The 20,743-nt window shown below is 39.8% G+C and overlaps 2 protein-coding genes across 6 annotated transcripts in view; both read left to right on the top strand.

Moving 5' to 3' along the window:
* LOC129762707 (uncharacterized) overlaps nucleotides 1-9,826 on the top strand; it is a 34,390-nt gene extending 24,564 nt beyond the window's left edge. Inside the window, exon 2 of the mRNA XM_055761214.1 lies at nucleotides 9,021-9,826. Coding sequence (XP_055617189.1) covers nucleotides 9,021-9,472 — 452 coding nt within the window. The 3' untranslated portion in view covers nucleotides 9,473-9,826. The remainder of the gene's footprint in view (nucleotides 1-9,020) is intronic.
* LOC129762697 (uncharacterized) overlaps nucleotides 1-20,743 on the top strand; it is a 458,495-nt gene that overhangs the window by 53,890 nt on the left and 383,862 nt on the right. The gene's annotated exons all lie outside the window — the stretch shown is intronic.

Genomic DNA, 20,743 nt, shown 5'->3' with positions numbered 1-20,743 from the left:
AACGCTCTCGTTTTCGAAGTTCTCCAAATATTCATTCATTCAGAATGAATTCAGATTCAACTTCATACAAATGATCTCTATATCAACGAGAGTCCTACGTCACCCTTGCGGTTATACCATAGATATAACCCACTTCCTGTTTTTTTTAAATTCATTTATTTTGGTCCAAGGAGATTTGTTCTAACTACTTTTTGATTATGATATCTCGTAAATGACCGCCTCTGGCCTTGACCGCAAAATGTGCCCTTTTTCGGCATTTTCCATCACTTTGCCCAATGTTTCGGCCGATATGGCAGCAATTTCTTGTCGGATATTGTCTTTCAGCGCAGCCAGGGTCCTTGGTTTACCAGTGTATACCTTGGATTTTAAATATCCCCATAAAAAAAAAGTCAGGAGGCGTCAAATCAGGTGATCTCGGTGGCCAGTCATAATCGCCGTTTTTCGATATTAATCTTCCGGGGAACATTTCGCGCAATAATTTGGTCGTGGCAGCCGCTGTATGGCAAGTAGCGCCGTCCTGTTGGAACCAGTAATTGTCCAATTCATTATGCGCCGGAGAGTGGTTCGAGCGATGCCTAACTCTTGCGAACGATGGCGACCTGATGTCGATGGAGTCTCTGCAACACTGGCTCGAACGGCATCAATATTCTCCGCGAAACGTCTTGGTCGTTGTCTGGACAGATGACTGGCATTACCAACACTACCAGACGATATAAATTTGGCATATAATCGACGTATAGTGTTGTCTCCAGGCGATGTTTTAACTTTATTTTTATTTTTCCACGCACGTTTAGTTAACACAATTGAGAAGTTATTTTGAATGTACAGCTGAACAATTTCAGCGCGTTGTTTAGGTGTGTATTGATCCATGGTTAAAATTGTACTGAAATGACGCTTCCAACGCGGTATGACATTTGTTAATCTGATATCTCTGTCAAAAGTTATGGGGTTGCCAGATGCTTCCACTTTAAATGGCCCACCCTGTACATTTCCTGGATCGAGGAATGGAACAACGTGCTCTTTTCGGATGAAAAAAAAGTTCAACCTTGATGGACCAGATGGGTGGCAGTACTACTGGCACGATTTGCGCAAAGCTCCGGAAGTTAAGATGAGCAGAAACATTAGTGGAGGATCACTAATGGTTTGGGGTGCATTTTCCTTCAAAGGAAAACTTCCATTGGCGTGGATAACGACAAAAATGAAGTCTGGCGATTACGTAGAAATGCTGGAGATAAGTTTGATTGAACATGGTGAGGCATTGATGGGTTTTTGTTTTCCAGCAAGACAATACTGCAATCCACAACTCAAAACCGACAAAAGCGTGGTTTTCTGATAGAAATATCGAAGTTCTTGATTCGCCAACCTGTTCTCCGGATTTGAACCCCATCGAAAACCTTTGGTTTATACTGGCGCGCCGTGTTTACGAGAATGGCAAGCAATTTGACAACGTAAACATGCTCAAATGTCGAATTCGAGAGTGTTGGCAGCAAATCGATCAGACTACCATTGACAAGCTGATTTTGTCCTTGAAATCACGATTTTTTTTTTTTTTTTTATAAATTCGTTTATTTTTACAGGCTCAGTTGCATAAGTTTAAAGGAGCCGAAATCTTAAATATATTTTTAAAACTATATATATGAACAATTTTCTTAAATCTATGGTTAGTAATGTGGGAAACCGATTACTCGCGGTGAACTCGAGATTAGAAGGGTGACATATTTTTCTCAGGAAAAGGATGGGGTATAAGGAAATTATTACAATGTTGATAATCACACACACTCAATTCTTAAATCTATTCGTACATCTATTGTGAATTTACATTTCATTCTCCTGTTTATAGCAAGCGGACCAATTACTCATAAAGGAAGAAATGGAGGGTATAAGGATATAAGGATAATCACACACGAACATCGATAGATTTAAGGAAAACATATATTTGGGACATGTAATCAAGGTCTAACCGAGCCAACACATCTCTCACCGGCACATTGGGCTGCCTTCCTCTAGCCCGAAGGGAGTTCTCTAAATTCGATCTGGCAACAAGATACACCTCACACGACCAAACAACGTGTTCGATGTCGTGGTAGCCTCGGCCACAAACGCAGATATTGCTGCCGGCCAGATTGAAACGAAAGAGTAGCGCGTCTAACGAACAGTGATTGGACATGAGTCGGGAGAAGGTGCGAATAAAGTCCCGACTCAAGTCCAGACTTTTGAACCATGGTTTGAGGCTAACCTTAGGGATAATCGAGTGAAGCCACCGGCCCAATTCACCTTCGTTCCATTTGCGTTGCCAGTTAGCGATGGTATTTTTACGGACTGAAGAATAAAATTCATTGAAAGCGATTTGACGCTGATAAATATCGCCTTCAATTGCACCTACCTTTGCCAATGAGTCAGCCCTCTCGTTACCCGGAATTGAGCAATGTGAAGGGACCCAGACAAAGGTAATGACATAACAGCGTCTGGTTAAAGCACTCAAATTTTCTCGTATTCTCTCAAGGAAGTACGGCGAGTGCTTTTCCGGCCTCACTGAACGGATAGCTTCGACAGAGCTAAGACTATCCGTTACAATGTAACAGTGTTCAACAGGTCGTGAGGCGACGCTGTCCAGCGCCCAATGTATTGCTGCCAATTCAGCAATATACACAGAGCAAGGATTCTGAAGACTGTGGGAGGTGCTAAAAATTTCGTTGAACACTCCAAATCCTGTGGACTCGTTTATAGTGGACCCATCAGTAAAGTACATATTATCACAATTGATACCCCCATACTTTTCATCGAAGATCGTTGGAGCGATCCTCGATCGTTGGTAATCTGAATATCCATGGATATCTTGCTTCATGGACAGATCAAAATGCAAGGAATTGATGTAGTCAGGGAAACAAACACGGTTGGGAATATACGAAGAAGGATCAACCTGCATGGAGATGAATTCATGATATGAACTCATGAATCCGGAGTGAAAATTTAGCTCGATCAGCTGCTCAAAATTTCCGATCACCAATGGGTTCATGACCTTACACCGGATGAAGAACCGAAGAGATAATAAATTGAAGCGATCTTTTAGTGGGAGTAGGCCTGCCAAAACCTCGAGACTCATGGTATGCGTTGAGGGCATACATCCCAACGCGATACGGAGACAAAGATACTGAATTCGCTCGAGTTTAATGAGGTGTGTTTTGGCAGCTGATTGAAAGCAGAAACTGCCATACTCCATCACTGAGAGAATAGTTGTTCGATACAACATTATAAGATCTTCGGGATGGGCTCCCCACCAGGTGCCGGTAATTGTACGGAGAAAGTTTATTCTTTGTTGACATTTTTTACTCAGATACCTAATATGGGCCCCCAAGTACATTTGGAGTCGAACCAGACCCCAAGATACTTGAATGACATAGCATGAGTGATCGGTTTACCCAAAAGTTGAAGCTTTGGTTTTGCTGGTCTATGCTTCCTAGAAAAAACCACCATCTCTGTTTTCTCCGTGGAGAATTCGATCCCTAGCCCAATGGCCCAGGTTGAAAAATTGTTCAAAGTATCTTGTAAGGGTCCTTGCAGGTCGGATTCGTTTGATCCTACGACAGACACCACTCCATCATCTGCAAGTTGTCTTAGGCTGCAATTTTGTGTAAGGCAATTGTCGATGTCGCTTACATAGAAGTTGTACAAAAGGGGGCTTAAACATGAGCCCTGGGGGAGTCCCATGTAAGAGACCCGACTTACTGCCGAATCTCCGTGAGAAAAGTTCAAATGCTTCTCACAAAGCAAGTTATATAAAATATTATTCAATAGAGGCGGAAGACCCCGAGAGTGTAATTTGTCTGACAAAACCTCTATTGAAACAGAATCAAAGGCCCCCTTTATGTCCAAGAATACTGAAGCCATTTGTTTTTTTCCGGCGTAAGCCATTTGAATTTCTGAAGAAAGCAACGCAAGACAATCATTCGTCCCCTTGCCCCTGCGGAACCCATATTGTGTATCTGAGAGTAGGCCATTCGTTTCAACCCATCGATCAAGGCGAAACAAGATCATTTTCTCCAACAATTTCCGTATACAAGACAGCATTGCTATTGGGCGGTACGAATTGAAGTCGGACGCGGGTTTTCCGGGTTTTTGAATAGCTATAACTCGTACTTGTCTCCAATCATCTGGAACAATATTATTCTCCAGAAACCGATTGAATAAATTCAACAAGCGATGTTTCGCCACATCAGGGAGGTTTTTCAGCAAGTTGAACTTAATTCTATCCGATCCCGGAGCAGAATTGTTACATGAAAGGAGAGCAAGAGAGAATTCTACCATTGAAAACTCGGAATCAAGATCGCACCTATCTTGTGGTATATCTCGAACAATTTTTTGCACAGGAGCGGAATCAGGACAAACCTTCCGTGCAAAATTAAAAATCCATCGATGTGAATATTCTTCGCTTTCATTCGTTGAAGAGCGATTTCTCATGTTTCGAGCCACTTTCCATAATTTTTTCATTGACGTTTCTCGTGACAAACCTCCCACGAAATTTCGCCAATAAGCACGTTTTTTCCCTTTGATTAAGTTTTTAAATTGATCTTCAAGGGCTAAATACGTTTGAAAATTTTCAGGGGTTCCACGTTTCCGAAAAGCTTTAAATGCATTCGATTTTTCTACATAAAGCTTGGAACATTGGCTATCCCACCATAGATTGGGAGGCCTTCGGGAAATGGTGGAACCTGGGATGGGTTTCGTTTGAGCGCGAACCGCGCTGTCATAGATCAAACGAGAAAGGAAGTTATACTCCTCCAATGGAGGTAAACCATCTCTGGAATTGATGGCTAGAGCAATCGCGTCCGCATATTTTTTCCAGTCAATGTGTCTTGTGAGGTCATATGCCATGTTTATAGATTCAGAAGAATTTGACCCAATGGTGATGGAAATTTTGATTGGCAAGTGATCACTACCGTTGGGGTCCTGGATTACATTCCACTTGCAATCTAACGATAGTGAATTCGAGCAAAGCGAGAGGTCAAGAGCACTTGGGTTAGCAGGAGGTTTAGGTACACGTGTTGTTTCCCCAGTGTTCAAAAGTGTCATATTGAAGCTGTTACAAAGATCATATATCAACAGTGAACGATTGTCGTCGTACTGTTCCCCCCAGGCAGTTCCGTGAGAGTTGAAGTCTCCCAAGATCAATCGTGGCTCAGGAAGGAGTGAGCACATGTCAACAAGTTGCTTGCGGCTAACCGCAGCTCTCGGAGGCCAATACAAGCTGACAATACAGAGGTCTTTTCCTCTGATGTTTGCATGACAAGCAACAGCTTCAATCCCTCCAATATGTGGAAGGTCAATTCGAAAAAATGAGTGGCACTTATTGATCCCCAATAGCACCCCTCCGTATCTGTCATCACGGTCCAAGCGTATAATATTAAAATCGTGGAAAGAGATATCATCTCGCGAAGAAAGCCAAGTTTCGGACAGAGCAAAAACATCACAATTGTAGTTATGAATTAAAATTTTGAATGTATCCAATTTAGGGATAAGACTACGACAATTCCACTGTAAAACAGTGATATCTCCGACCTCTCTATTTGAATTAGACATCAAGAGAGATAATCATTGCAAGGAGGGGCCATGTTTGCATCAATTGTTGCAAAATTGTCTTTAATACTGGAAGCATTGATATGACAATGGTTCTGATGGAGTCGGAAACATTAAAGCATGTGAAGATTTGAGCCACAAGGTCAGTCAACTTTATAAATCCCGATTGGGAAGTTGAACTTGACGGTAAAATAGGGACAGTTGGGGTTTTTGATGTTCCTTCGAGTGCTGGGTCGTTCGAAGGTGAATTATTCCCACGGAAGCCAGGAGGAACCTGATTTTGCTTGTCCGCTGCACTCGATTTTTTAGGCATGCTAACAGAGGGTATAACCGGAGGGGCTTGTACTTGAACTTTGGGAGTGGTCACATTTTTGCGCCGGGGATTCCCTTGGAAGATGTACGGTGTGCCCTCGTTAGCTGTATCCGCTTCCATTTCGTCAACTGGCAGCGAAGCGAAGACATTGTTTGCGGTTAAAGGTTGTTGCTGTTGGGCCAATGGAGAAGCGCCCTTTAAAATTTCCGCAAAAGTGCGCTTCGAGCGTTCCTTTAAAGAGCGCTTCTGCTTCTCCCAGCGACTCTTGTAAGTTTCACAAGCCGAGAGCACGTGCGGAGTTCCTCCTCAATATGGACACTTTTGCTCAATCGCACTGCAGGATTTGTCCACATGTTGCTCTCCGCAAGTGGCACAGCGCTCCTTGTTGGCGCAGTAAGCTGCTGTGTGACCAACTGACTTGCATTTCAGGCAAGTCATGGGCTTTGGCACGAAGAGTCGCAGCGGTAGCCTCAATTTGTCCACCATAACGTAGTCAGGGAGGGCGGAGCCAGCAAAAGTGACTCTAAACGAGTCGGACGGCGTAAATTTCGATTCTTTCCCTTCCTGGGAGACTTTGCCGAGTTGTCGGCATTCTAAGATTTTAACCTTAATCAAAGGCAGCTTTTTAAATCTGCCATCTCCTTCCATAATTGATTTGCACGTCAGACCCGTTTCGGTTATCACCCCCGAGATTTCTACGTCATGGGAAGGCACGTAGACACGATATTCCAGGGTAAACCTCTGGTCGACGACAATACCGTTTGCGTCTTTCCGATCAGCTACGACAACACGCAGTTTGGTCGATCTAACCTTCGAAATTTCTGTCACGGAGGAGTATCTTGCCAGATCTTTCATGATCTGAATAACATTAAGTGCTTTTCCGTTTGGCTTAGGCCTGAAGAAAACAACCCACGGACCAGTTCCAGGTGCATCTTCAGGATAGACCTTGACACGTGGAGAGAAGACTACAGGACGAGAAGGAGATGACGAGGATTGAAGGGGATCGGGGACAACAGGATGGGGAGGCGAAATCTGAGCTGTTGTAGGAGCGAGGGGGGTTGGAGAGGAGGTATTTGCAGGTTTTTTAGAGGGGGGCTTGCTAGAGTTAGCAGACTCGTCCCCGGACGAAACATCCTCTGATGTAGGAACGCGTTTAAGTGTCTTCGCTGTTCCTTTATTAGAACTTTTTTCAACCAGAGGGGAGTCATCATCAGAGATCTCCATATCTGGAGATCCTCCCCCTCCTTCTGCCATTCTGTAATTCGTACTTATATTCTAATAATTTGTTTTTAATAATGATAATAATAATTAAAAAAAAAAATTAAAAAAAAAATAAATCTTATATCTTATTTATTTCTATTCACCACAATGCACCCCAGTGCTGATGAACTGGCAACCGCTGCTTGCTTCTCAATCGGAGCGCTTGAGCGCTCGGCCCTATCACACACCACTAAGAAGTGATGCTCTCCTTCACACTGCTGTAAGTTAGCAGCGAATCGCGCTGGTATTGTGTGCGTGCAACTGACCACCGATGTCCGACTTCGACTGCGATGGCGACAAATCGGCGATATCTGAAAGCCGGCTGGCCTTGCCAGGCTTTGACGATTCAGCCTTTCTCACCAATTCCGAGTTCACACTGCGTTCCACGATATCTCGAACAATTCGAAAACGCGCGAAAAAAGCACACCCGGGCGACAAAAAAAAAATAATAACAGCCAACGGTAACCGAAAACAATGCTTCAACCCAAATCACGATTGATTGAAGTTATTCGAAACAATGGACCATATACACATTATTAAATACATTAACTTGATGTAATTTGAGAAATAAAATTTGATTTTTATCAATAAAAAGAAATTTTTGTTTCGCTGAGTGTATTTGGTGTGACTAATTCGGCGTAGTATATTTTGAACTATTAGAACCAGGTTCAGTCATCACAGGCGTATGCAACTGAATACAATTAATTTATTTTTTTAATGGCCGCGATATGGATTGAATTGCCTGTAGACTGCTACCACAACCCGGAATCAAATGTATCAGTTGAACTCTAATAGCAACTGAACAGCTTATAGCTTGGAATTGTTTCCCACCCAACTTTTTTCTTTCTCTAGATTTAGCCTCAAGCGACTATTCATTTTTTTGCGTACCTCAAACGGAAAAAAAATGGCTTGAACGATTGTCTCGACGAATTTTGGAGCAAAAATAATTCGTTCTTTAAAATCTTCAGAAACGATAGAAAGCATGTATTGTTTTTTTTTAAAGTTATTGAGCAATGGAGATGAATTTCAACCGAAAAGTTTGTATTTACAACATAGGCATGCATCTATTGTTTATTGATAAGATAATGTTCTGTTATCTTTTCGAAACAAATATTAGAAAATGTAAAAATTCGGACATATTATCCGACAGTCCAAACTGTTGTCCTCTGAAAACCTAAGCTAGGCAAAACTTCCTCAGTTACGACGTAATTGTATTTACCGTTCCATAATTTTCGAAGCATGGGGTATTTTTCTATGCATTGCTTGTGTTTTAGCAGTTTTCTACGGTTTTTTCTCTCTGTATACCGTCTTCTCTTAATATTCTCGTTTCTTTCTTTTTCCTCAATCGATTCACACTTTTTCTACCATCAAAATAACATTCGCTTTTTTCTGGTTGTACAAAGATTCGGTATTAGTTTTAAGATTGTGTCTCAAGCTATGTCAATGAATGTTGCTGTACATTTTTGAACAAATATTCGTAGTATTACTAAAAACTAAATTGAAAGTAATCTTCTATGCTCCACATTAACTGTCTTGCACTAACATACTTTGAATCGTGGTTGTTTCCTGAAAATGTATCGCCAGTTGTTGTTCTCAATGATCATTTCCTCGATTGATGTCGTAAATACGCTCACTCTCAGAGACAAAAAGTGCCTCAATTCAACTGCTAATCAATGTTTCGGTATCCAAAGCAGACATTTGATACCAGTGATAACCACCCCCTATGGTATCTTGGCTAATCTCTTTCCAAACCGTGTGTGTGTGTGTGGGTGGGTGTGAATGTGCATGATGATTGGTATGTAGTTCCTCTCGACAAAACATCGATTCCCACAATTTATCGCAATCACTTCCCCCATCCTTGCTTCTTCCACAGCATCATTCGCCACCGTTCAGATCGAGGAGTGTGAGTCTCTCCCGTTAGCATCCTCGTCTTCAACTCTTTCATCCCCGCCAAGCAAGCAGCAGTCCGCTAGTGAGAGAAACCAATTTGGACCGTACGTGAGCCCTCGGCTGCTGTCGATATCGATGATGAATAAAATACCAGCTCAAGATGTAAAAGTATCACAAAGATCAAACTGCGAATCTGTCCCCGGAAGGATAAGGACTAATTTGGAGCACCAATCATGCCCGAATGGGACGGGCCGAATCGATGGACGAGATTATCCAAAATCAGCAAAAAGTCCTCCGTCACATCAGAAGACTTCCCCCTCCCCAGCGTCTCAGGACATGGAATCATCGAACCCGGACCCGGAAGGCTTCAAACTTCGTCAGATGAGGCCATACGTTAGATGTCAGCACCGCTCCAGCTATCAACTTTTGCCATAAATCACTCGCCGCTATCCATCTCTCGCCTCACTCAGCTCGCCCCTGTCGGACCGGATCTGCCCCGATCGGATTAAATACTATTATGCTTTATGTTGATGCTCTATTGTGCCATTAAAATTCACGTCAGACACACCCTTCGTGTGTACACACACATACATACACGCACGCACGTGTGCCATTATATGTATGGATCACGCGCTCCGCACGGCGGAACTACTAAACGACGGGTTTAAACGTGCCGCCATAAACGGCACCAGTAATCATTATCGTCATCATTATCATTGTAATCATCATGTTCATCCCGCATCCGCCCCCCGAAAACAGACGAAAAGTAAAAGCAAGCAAGCAAGCAAAAAAAGAATTAATAGCCGGATGTGCATTTGGTTCCACGCCGGGAACAAAGATATCACGTCCCGTTCCGTGTGTGTGCCCCCGGTGCATGCATGTATGCAAGGGTGAGTGTCAGTGTGGGAGTCCCAACACAATTTACTGCGCCATCTGTTGGGTGTGTGGCGGTGGGTGGCATCGCGAAAATTGCAGCAATTAGGGAGCGCAGCACCTGGCGACACAACCTACGTACCTGCGTACGGGGCTTCTCAGTTTTTAATTTTCAGTAAAACTCGTCACGAAAACCTAGTACACTCGATTCTTGTTCTGTATGATTTTTTTTTTTTTGACGTAGGATTGCGACTCTCGAGAACATATTGGGGTACAAATCGAAAAACAAAAGTCGATCGCATCGTGAAAATTGTCTAATTTTAAATTTTATAACAATGGAAAAATCTTAACCATTATCCAAACCGAAATCCCGCGTTCTGATTCGTCGAAATCGAAGATACAAGCTTCCTCTTGTACTAACAATTATTGTTCAGTCATTTCCTGATGGATTAATAATATTTCGCTTCGATCAATTTGGGAGCTCCAATAACTATCAAACAATTGGAAAATCTCAAGCATTATACAAACAGAAATTGCTCGCGTTCTGATTGGTCGATTCGCGAAAGCAATCCTTTCTCTCATATCCAGTGCATCTGCACTCTGTAGAAATTAGAATACGTGACTGTGTAATGAAACGAGTTTGATCTCTGATTTGCTGCTAATGTGCGTCGTATATGTTGTATATCATGTCGCACTGCTGTTGTACAACTCGTAGGTGTTCTCCCAAAAACAGACCACATAATCAGGCACCTTGATGACACGTTTTAGAAATCGTAGTGAAAACGAATGAATCGTTAAATTAGATGTCTCCGTTGATAATAAAATGAAGAATGGAAGCTCAGTTAACGGCACAGAGCAAGCCACGGTGACTTTTGAATTCAAATGAAAAAATATGATACAATTAATTGAAATCAAATCGAAGATACCACTTATCGCTACCAGCCATAACGGGTGTTAAATAAAAAATGAGAATTTTTTCAATACCTTTCAGTAACTCAAATAAAGAGCGTAAAATTTTCTTTCTCCAAGAAAATTGCTCTTTGGGCTCCCTAGAATCAGTAGGCGTGTTTGGTTTTGCTAGTTTGAATTTAGTCAAAGCAAAGATGGCGTCGAAACAGCACGTGCTCCGCGAACGCATTGTACGGTTCTACGAAACGCATTTCCAGCAAGGAAAAAAGTTCACGGTGGCACATTTTAAGGAAGAAAATGTACCTGTCAGTACGGTATATCGTATCCTGGCTTCCCTGAACGTAGAGCGGAAGGTCGGAAGTAGTCGTCTGGTGACGATAATGACGAAGCAGAGGAAGACATCGTTAAAGAAGCTGTTTGACAACAAGGACGCAACCAGCCTGCGTGACGCCGGTCGGAAATATGGTTGCTCCGACGTATTGATCCATCGGACCCTCAAGATGGAAGGAATCGTCTACAGGAAGAAGACGAGGTTGCCGGAGTACACGGAGGAGCAGATTGAGACGGTTAAATCACAGTGTCGGTGGATGACCAAAAAATGCCGCGGGACGTCTCTCGTTCTGGACGACGAAAGCTATTTTCCGCTGTCCAAAACGCATATTCCAGGAAATGATAATTACTACTCCAGCGACAAGTCATCCATACCGCCTGAAGTGAAATACAAGTTCAAGCACAAGTTTGAAAAAAAGGTTATGTTGTACATCGCCATTTCCGACCGGGGTATTTCAAAGCCTTGGTTTAAGCCGAGCGGTCTGGCAATCAACCAACAAATCTATTGAAAAGAGTGCCTCGATAAAATCCTGCTGCCGTTCCTGAACGAGCATCACGCGGATGGGAAGTACGTCTTCTGGCCGGACAAGGCGTCTTCCTATTACGTCAAGAAGACGCTGGCGTTTCTTGAGGAGAAAAAGATACCGTTCGTGCCGAAAGATCGTAACCCAACAAACTTGCCCCAGTGCCGCCCAATAGAGGACTTCTTTGGCTCACTCAGTGCCCTAGTGTATAGAAACAATTGGAGGGCCAAGGATACGAAGCAACTGACTACAAGAATCCGGAATTGTATCCGGAAAATGGACGTAAGTGCCGTACAACGTTCTTGTGAGAGCATCGCGACAAAGTTGCGTCGAACAGCAGACCACGGCCCTTACTCAAACATTCACTGACATTTTTTTTGAAGAAAATACATTATGTTATTAATAAAACATACTGAAATCGATGAAAAAAAATAATTTTTTTATATGTGATTGGAAAAAATCTCATTTTTTATTTAACACCCGTTACAGGCTTTTCGTCACAATGTAACGGTCGCCATGTCACGCTTGGATTTGTCGGATTTTTCATTTGTACACAACTCGCTTAGAAATATGAGGGGCTTAGAATGAAAGGGGTGTAAGTGATTTGATCGATTTCTCTACATCGACTCTCTCTTTTGGTCATAACTTAGCTGCAAACGTATTTCCGCTGTATTTGACAATGTCTCATCCATCGGATTCTATAGCAAACTCAAATTGGAGCGTTTTTGCAGTTGAGTTATTAAATGAAGAAAAAGTTGACGAAGAGAAATCGATCAAGTCACTTACACCCCTTGCATTCTAAGCCCTTCATATAAGAGAACACATCGACGGCGTTGTCACGCCACTTGGGAAATTGACACTTCACTGCTCAACACAACAAATGTGGAAGCGCCTTGGGGAGTATTAGGATTTATGAAAGAATCCTAACATGGGGAGTATTAGGATTTATGAAAGAATGCACATGTCACAGCCTAATTGAAAATTTGCAAAACGTCTAGTATAAATGTAAATGTATCACTAGCTAATAGCATATTGCTCGAAATAGCCTCATAGCTGATTTTTTTTATTTCGAAATTTATATATTTATATATTGCGCATCGATCATCAGATTTGAGCTGTGTTCGTCCACATCAGAGTTTCTCAAAGTCGACCCCCTGGGGTCGATTTCTGCTTCCCAGGGGTCGACAGAAACGAAAATTGATTTTGGGTGTCGATGAGGTCTGGATATCGACCCCTATAGAATAACACAAGTTCTTATTTGAAATATTTGAAATGCTCCGTAAGGTGTGTTACGTGAACCACCCTGTTATGAGAATGACCAGGGTTGCCAGATTTCATCCTGTAAAATTATCTGAACAAAATCTGTATATCTGTATTTTTAGCAAAACAAAAATTGTATCAAAAAACTAACGGCAAAATGGAATGAGAGGTTTATTTTCATTTTGAATTTATTGCTCTTATTAATGGTTGACTTAAGTCGTATCAATACAACAAAATAAATCATAAAAAAAGTTTTTTTCATAATAAATTGTATGATGTTTATACATGGTTTTGTTGAACTTTGTTTTTCTTGAATTTTCCGTCAATTTCATCCTTGACGATCCTCCTTGAGCCGAGGAGTTTTAAGTTCTTTGCTTTCAAAATAGTGTCCATTATTGTGGACCGTGTCCCAAGAACAACCTTAGCAGGAATGGAGCATTTAGGTGACATTTCACATGGCTCAACATTTTTATAAATCAAGGTACATATCTTCATGACTTAACGATAGAAAACATATTAGTAAGAAGATGGACAGAGAAAATGAACTGTAATTATTTTAACATTTAAATTTGAATTTGAAAAAAATCTTCAAATTCTGTATCTGAAAAAAATCTGCAGAAAATCTGTAATTCTTTACATACAGATTCTGTGTCTGAAATTTTGGCGAAAAATCTGTAAAATACAGAATATTATGTATATGTGGCAACCCTGAGAATTACAAATATCTTAGTAGAAATATAATTGTATATATTGTCATAATGTTTTTCGCGGTACAAAAAAAAAGTCACAGTAGGGTTGTGTCTGAGACACGACCGCATAGTTGACGTAGGATTCCGTTAGACTATCTGTTCATTTTGGATATATTTGAAGAATTACCTCGTTAAACTCTTTGATAATGATTTGGTGGTCCTGAAAAGGGCCGTTTTGTATGGTTGTTGGGTATTGTTTGTTCACTCCACCAGTTTTTACCGAGTGATGATGACAGAAAGATGGTAAACAGTCGTTGGATGGTACGTATCAGATAAAAGATACCGAAGTGGAACGAAATATGACGAAAACCATCCTCTGTGATCCTAGACGAGATGCCTCCAGTGTTATGTATGGATGAACTAAAGAAAAAAAAATCACCAGTGTAATATAAGATAATTACCAATACCGAACACAATTATCAATTTTTCTCATCAGTAAAAACATAATACATTAATATAGAGAAAACATATTTGAAATGGAAAAGGTAATTTTCTTTTACAAGTTTTACTGTCTGAATGTGCTTATGCTAAATTTATCACAGTACACGATTAGTCATTGATATGAAATTTCACGAAGCAACCAAGTTCCAAATTTAAATTTTATTTGCTAGAATTAATCGTGTCACTAACCATACTTGCAATATAAAAATGCCCCCGACTTGCATATATTTGCAATGCCGTTTTCCCCCGGGCACCTTGGTTTTGATATCTCTGTTAGGGAACACATTTCGGTAGGAACAAAAGTTCCCCCTACTTTCATGTATTTGCAATGCCGATTTCCCCCAGGCAGCTTGGTTTTGATGTCTCTGTTAGGGAATCGCCGCATGTGTCGTCAATTTCGACCAATCAGAAGTGGGTATTTCCGTTAGGGTAGGGGTTGAGATTTTCCAATTGTTCGATAGTTAGTTTCATGACATGTATTATTTTGTTCCAATATAAAAAATTGTTATCGAGTACTGAAAACGATTGAAGCAAAAATATATATTTTATTTTTTATATATTTTTTTTAGTACTTCAATTTTTGATGAAATTTTTTTACAACTTACAACTTTTTGATACAACTTAGTGAGATGCACATTCAGTATTTTTTTTCAAATTTTCATCTCGAAGTTTTTGAGGATGGCGTGAAATAAACGAAAAAGTATGTTTTTCATTATAGATGAAGTCGCTTTTAACGCGGTTTTTGGTGATTTACGCGGATCTCGTAATTTAGCGGGTTTTTTTCTACGCGGCATATATCATTCGCACCAATGCACAATGGTCCAGGAGATGCTTTTAAGTGGAAATTAGCATTTAGAGCTCGACAGTTGTTCTCTAGACAAAAACTGTCTTCGACAAAGTTGTTACACATAATAAGCGCTCATTTTAATCAAAAATAGAGTAACCAAAATTGTCGATGAAATAAAAAATCTAAATTTCTTATCTTTATAGATAGCGGTAAAGATAGTTCGACAATGTTTTAGTCCCAGTTATTTCAGACATCTTTGTAGAACAAAGTTTTTGTCTATCTCTTGAGTCAACCGATATAGCGCCTTTTTTCTAAGTTGCGTTAGGGTCACCATGAATAATTGTTTTTTTGCTCTTACTTTTATATTTCAAATTCTACATACAAACTGTCTTCGAAAGACTTTTAGAGCTTACTAATACAAACATTTTGCAGATGCAGAACTTGTCAATATCTCAACTTCACTCAAAGTTATTGATATTTCTTTCCAAAAAATACGCTCTCTGCAATTGTTTGTCATTATTTCTGGGGCAAACATAAACGAAGTTTTTTTGGTGGCATTTGGAAGAGTATAGTTCCCTCTACATGATGTGTGATTTTCAAAACTATGTTATTTTTCGTGTTTGAGTAAATTAAAATTGAAATCATGAGTTTTTGGATAGAAAACCATCAATAACTTTGAGTAGGATTAAGATATTGACAAGTTCTGCATCGCAAAATATTGGACTTGATAAGTACTAAAAGTCATGCGTTTTGATGTAGAATTTGATATATAAAAGTAAGAGCGAAAAAAACGCTTTTTATGGTCTACCTAATGAAACTTAGGAAAAAAGAGCCTAATCGATTATATTAAAAGATAGAAAAAAGGTTTGTTCTACAAAGCTGTTTAAAATATTTGGCTACAACATTGTCAAACTATGTTTATCTCTACCTATAAATTTAACAGTTTGATTTTTTATGTCATTGACAATTTTGGTCACCCTATTTTTGATAACATAAAAATGAGCGCTTTATTATATGTGAGGGGCTTAGAATGCAAGGGGTGTAAGTGACTTGATCGATTTCTCTTCATCAACTTTTTCTTTAGTTAATAACTCAATTACAAAAACGTTCCAATTTGAGTTTGCTATAGAATCCGATAGATGAGGTTCTGACCTATCTTCCACTTTGTTAATTACAGCTGAGAATGAGTTTGCAGCTAAGTTATGACCAAAAGAGAGAGTCGATGTAGAGAAATCGATCAAATCACTTACACCCCTTTCATTCCAAGCCCCTCATATAACAATTTTGACGAAGACAGTTTTTGTCTAAAGAATAAATATCTCCCACAAAGTTGTTTTTAACTAAATTGCATTAGGGTACCCATGAAAACCCCGGTTTTTTCTCTAACTTTTATATTTCAACTGAGACGAACCAGCCCAGGAGGCTGAAAGTCTCAAAAATAAAGAAAATAAAAAAAAAATATTTTATATTTCAAATTCTACACCAAAATTGTCTTCGTACCACTTTTAAAGCTAAAGGGCCAACATTTTTCGATGCAGAATTTGTCAATATCTTAATTCTGCAAAGTTATTGATGAGTTTTCGCCCAAAAACTTATGATTTCAATTTCAATTTACTCAAATACAAAAAATAACATATCTTTGAAAATCACATATTATATAGAGTGAAATTTGTTCTTTCAAATTCTATCAACAAACATTTTTTATGTTTACCCCAGAAAGAATGGCAAGCAATTGAAAAGAGCGTACTTTTTGGGAAGAAACACCAATAACTTTGAATGAAGTTGAGATATTGACAAGTCTGCATTGCAAAATGTTTGTATTAGTATGTTTTGTATGTAGTATGTTAAATCTTTAGAAGACAGTTTGTATGTAAAATCTGAAATATAAAAGTTAGAGCAAAAAAACTTTTTTTTCTTCATGGTAACCCAACCTAGAAAAAATCGCTATATCGGTTATTTCATGAGATAGAAAAAACCTTTGTTCTACAAAGATGTTTTAAATAACTGGGACTAAAACATTGTCGAACTATGTTTACCTCTATCTATAAAGATAAGAAAGTTATATTTTTTATTTCATCGAAAATTTTGGTCACCCTATTTTCGACAACATGAAAATGAGCGCTCTATCATATGTAGCAACTTTGTCGAAGACAGTTTTTTGTCTAGAGAATAACTGTCGAGTTCTAAACGCTAATTTCCACTTAAATGCATCTCCTGGACCATGGTGCAATGTGAACAGATTTTATGGGCTAATTGATGTGACTTTTCACTAAATAAATTTGTATTGTATCAATGATTAACATTTGCATTAAAAAAAAGGCCATAAATTGCCGATTTTGCATGGCTTCACCTTCACACGCAATGACGAAACTACTCATGCAGCATCAATCATAGTAACCCATGAGCCAGCGGAAAAAGATTGACAGCTCTATCGGTCGAACTCTAACCGTGATGGCGAAAACAGTGAAGCTACTCCGTTCAGAAGTGTGCGCGTTCAAAGAACGGTGCCCCGCCGCGTCAAAAACGGACATCGTGCGGCACTTTGTGGACGCCGGATACGCCTATTTCGGCATCTACCACATCTTGGCACTATTGGACAACAATCAGAGCATCAAATTTATTTTTTTTAATGCAAACGTTAGTAGCTGAGAAATAAAAGGAGAAACAGATATCATGATTGTAGCATGCGAAAAAAAATCAGTTAATCACCATCAGTCATCTTGTGTGAAAAAGCACCATTTTTGCACCATACGTATTCTTCGTGCAAAACGAGAATCGAGTACAGTTTGTTGGGGTTATATAACGTTTACCCGAATCCCATCCATCCGAAACACATCTACCAAATACATTTTCCATAATGAAAAAGAAAACAAATATCGTCCACCCGAATGTTACGTGTATCCGAATGCAATGGTTATCCAACTGTAACCCGAAAAAGAATGAAAAAATCCAAAGCACAGTTTGTTTTTTTTTAAAATATCTTGACTATAAACAACATTAATTCAGGACAAAGTTAAATAGCAACAAACATACGAAGTAAAAAAAAAAGATTCACTGACAAAATTAAGAAAGGAAATTATAGAAAAACCTCTTCTTTTTTTTTCGTGCTTCTCTTCAAGATTGAGAGACCACTCATAATCATAACGTAAAAAACAAAAACATAAAAATTATTACACAAATATTTCCTTCTTTTAGCATAAGTTGTTGTTTTTTTCGATTTGACAAATATTAAAAAAAAATGAAAAAAACAATTTTTTTCTCTACTGAATTATTACGTTGTACAGGTCGGACTCGATTATACCAGTCCAGATATATAGTATATAGTCGACCATTTGTTTTTCAACAATGATTTTCAAATCCTGTACACCAGTTTTTTTTTTACGCGGTTTTTTTTGCGCGGTTATTTTACGAGGTTTTTTTACGCGGATTTTCCAATCAACGCGGTTTTTTTACGTGGATTTTCAATTAACGCGGTTTTTTACGCGAATTTTCCAATTAACGCGGTTCCCGCGTAAAAAAAGACATCAATTCAACATCACATCTCCAGTTCACATTTTTCTCTCATGTTCCCTCAGGGCAAATTATGGTAACTAGTGCTTGTAACGGAGCTTAGCGCTTAGTGCCGCACCTTATCACGATTTTTAGGTGAATTTTAGGTGTTGGGTAACGGGGAGCTCGCCGGGTGGTACAACGGGACGGGTTTTTTACGGGCAGCGATTCGTGAATGTCTTTCCCTGTTTACTTAGCTCTGGACGGTCCAACAGTGGTACTGCACGTGCATCGGCAGAAGAGTGTACAAATTACTAGAGAATTTCTAGCAACAGCAGATGACCTCATTCGTGAGGAAAACCGAACTATAGCTACCAGTAACCAACGAAATTGCAGGAAAAACACTCAACTTTTTACTTACGTTCTACGTAAAGATAGTCCAATTTCATATCTATCATTAGGTGACATCATTAGGCGACATTGGGGGTCTCCGTAGCCACATTGGTTGCGCGTTCGCTTAGTAAGCGATCGATCGTGAGTTCAAAACTCAGGGCCCTCATTGACCATCTTTGTGTTGTTACAGAATAGCTACGTCCACGCAACAATCATCAGCGATGGAGATCGATCCACGGTCGAAATAAGATGCAAGACAAATCGGGCTGCTGTTCTTTAAAAAACTCAACAATGATCAATCAACTGTCTCCGCTGTCCGGTGGTCCAACTGTGGATAATGGAAGAACAGAAAGAATACTCTTACGCCTAAATGGCTACTGTGTGAATGTACCATATGTAATGGTATAGAAGAAATACTGGCGAATGGCAACTGTGTAATGTGCTAATTATAGATATGATAACCATATAACATGTACACGATTAAAATTCGGCTCTGTTACAGCTAAAAATGCTAATGAGCCTTTAATAAATAAATGGGATAAAAAAAATATGTGACATGGTTTTTTACGCGGATTTTCCAATTAACCTGGGTGTATATAATCGAATCTCAAGAAATTTTTTTTTTAATTAATGTATGATGAATGTCAAACATTAATAGAAATAATAGAAAAATAGTTTTTTTATGATTCGATTATGGTTGGATTCGACAATTAACGTTGAAAGTGAAGACTCGATTATATATAATACAAACAACTGTATTGTATTTTTATTTTAAAATCTGACAAAATCGTTATGTTTTTTGGATGGAGTGCATAGTGTAATTCTCTAGCGAAAATACCAGTTTTTATGTTATTGTTTTATTAGTCGAATATCGGACTGGGAAAATAACCACACCAGTCTACCGAAATAATAGTTCCAGGTACGAGTTTTGCGGATTACCATGAAGTCCGCTTAAGGCTAGTCATTTTCGAAGCTAAGAACCGAACATGTTCTTAACGTATCCTTCAAAAAGGTGCAACTCGTCAATATCTCCAACGATGTTTTTTTTCAGTTTTTTTTAGAACAAATGTGTATTAAGATTCATTGGAGATGTTTGTTTTAATAATCACGATCTGGAAGCACCGTTGCGTTGCGTTATGAGAGCAACGCGGGCTTCCGAAGGGAATTCCGGGACATATTTTCCCAATTTCGCTTGGATTTACAGGGAACATGTGTCATCATCTTACTAACCGAGAAGAGGGTCATTTTGTCCTACAAACGAGCCAAAGCAAAGCAAGGCGATTCCCCAACGGACTGCAAGGAAAAAAAATACCCCGAAAGGAACACGACAGAGAATATAAATTTACGATCCTTCTCTTCCGGTGTGCACACTGCCAACCGACGCCGGAAGAAGCTGGCCTTGTAATCCCACTTGCATTACCTGACCGGGGACAAGCCGGCGATGACAGGTATTTGTATGTGTGCTCTAGTTTATGAGTGCGGTAACCGCCTCTGACCGGTTTGGTGTGGTCCTCCGTTTCCTTAGCAAGCTTCCTCGTTCTGTTCAATCGGCATCAATTTAGTAAAAATTGGATTAAAAAGAAACCTGTGCAAGGCGCGATTTTCCGCGCGCTGTACTGCCGGGAAGCCAGATTGCTGTCAGTTTTAATTCAATTAGATCGTAATTAGGTTTTTCGCCCCATCATTACACCCAGTGTTTGTGTTAATTAGATTTGGCTCAAAATCGGGTCACTCCATTTAGCTGGGCCTTCGGTTGTGTCAATTGGTAGATTCCCCCCACCACCAACTCAAATCATGTTTGCGTTTATGCGCTTTTGTGTTGTGTTTGGCCAATTATTTGGATGACACTCCGGGATTATTTAGTGGTGTGGCGGGACTTAGTGTCAGTTCTGGTTGTTAGTCGTGTTGGTGCCGGGGGCGTCAAGTGGCGACCGGCGCGCTTCTGCTGATG

This window comes from Toxorhynchites rutilus, chromosome 1 (assembly GCF_029784135.1).
Source record: "Toxorhynchites rutilus septentrionalis strain SRP chromosome 1, ASM2978413v1, whole genome shotgun sequence".
Taxonomy (NCBI): Eukaryota; Metazoa; Arthropoda; class Insecta; order Diptera; family Culicidae; genus Toxorhynchites; species Toxorhynchites rutilus.
Note: the sequence above shows the minus strand (reverse complement) of the source record. Positions and strands in the feature narration are given on the sequence as shown.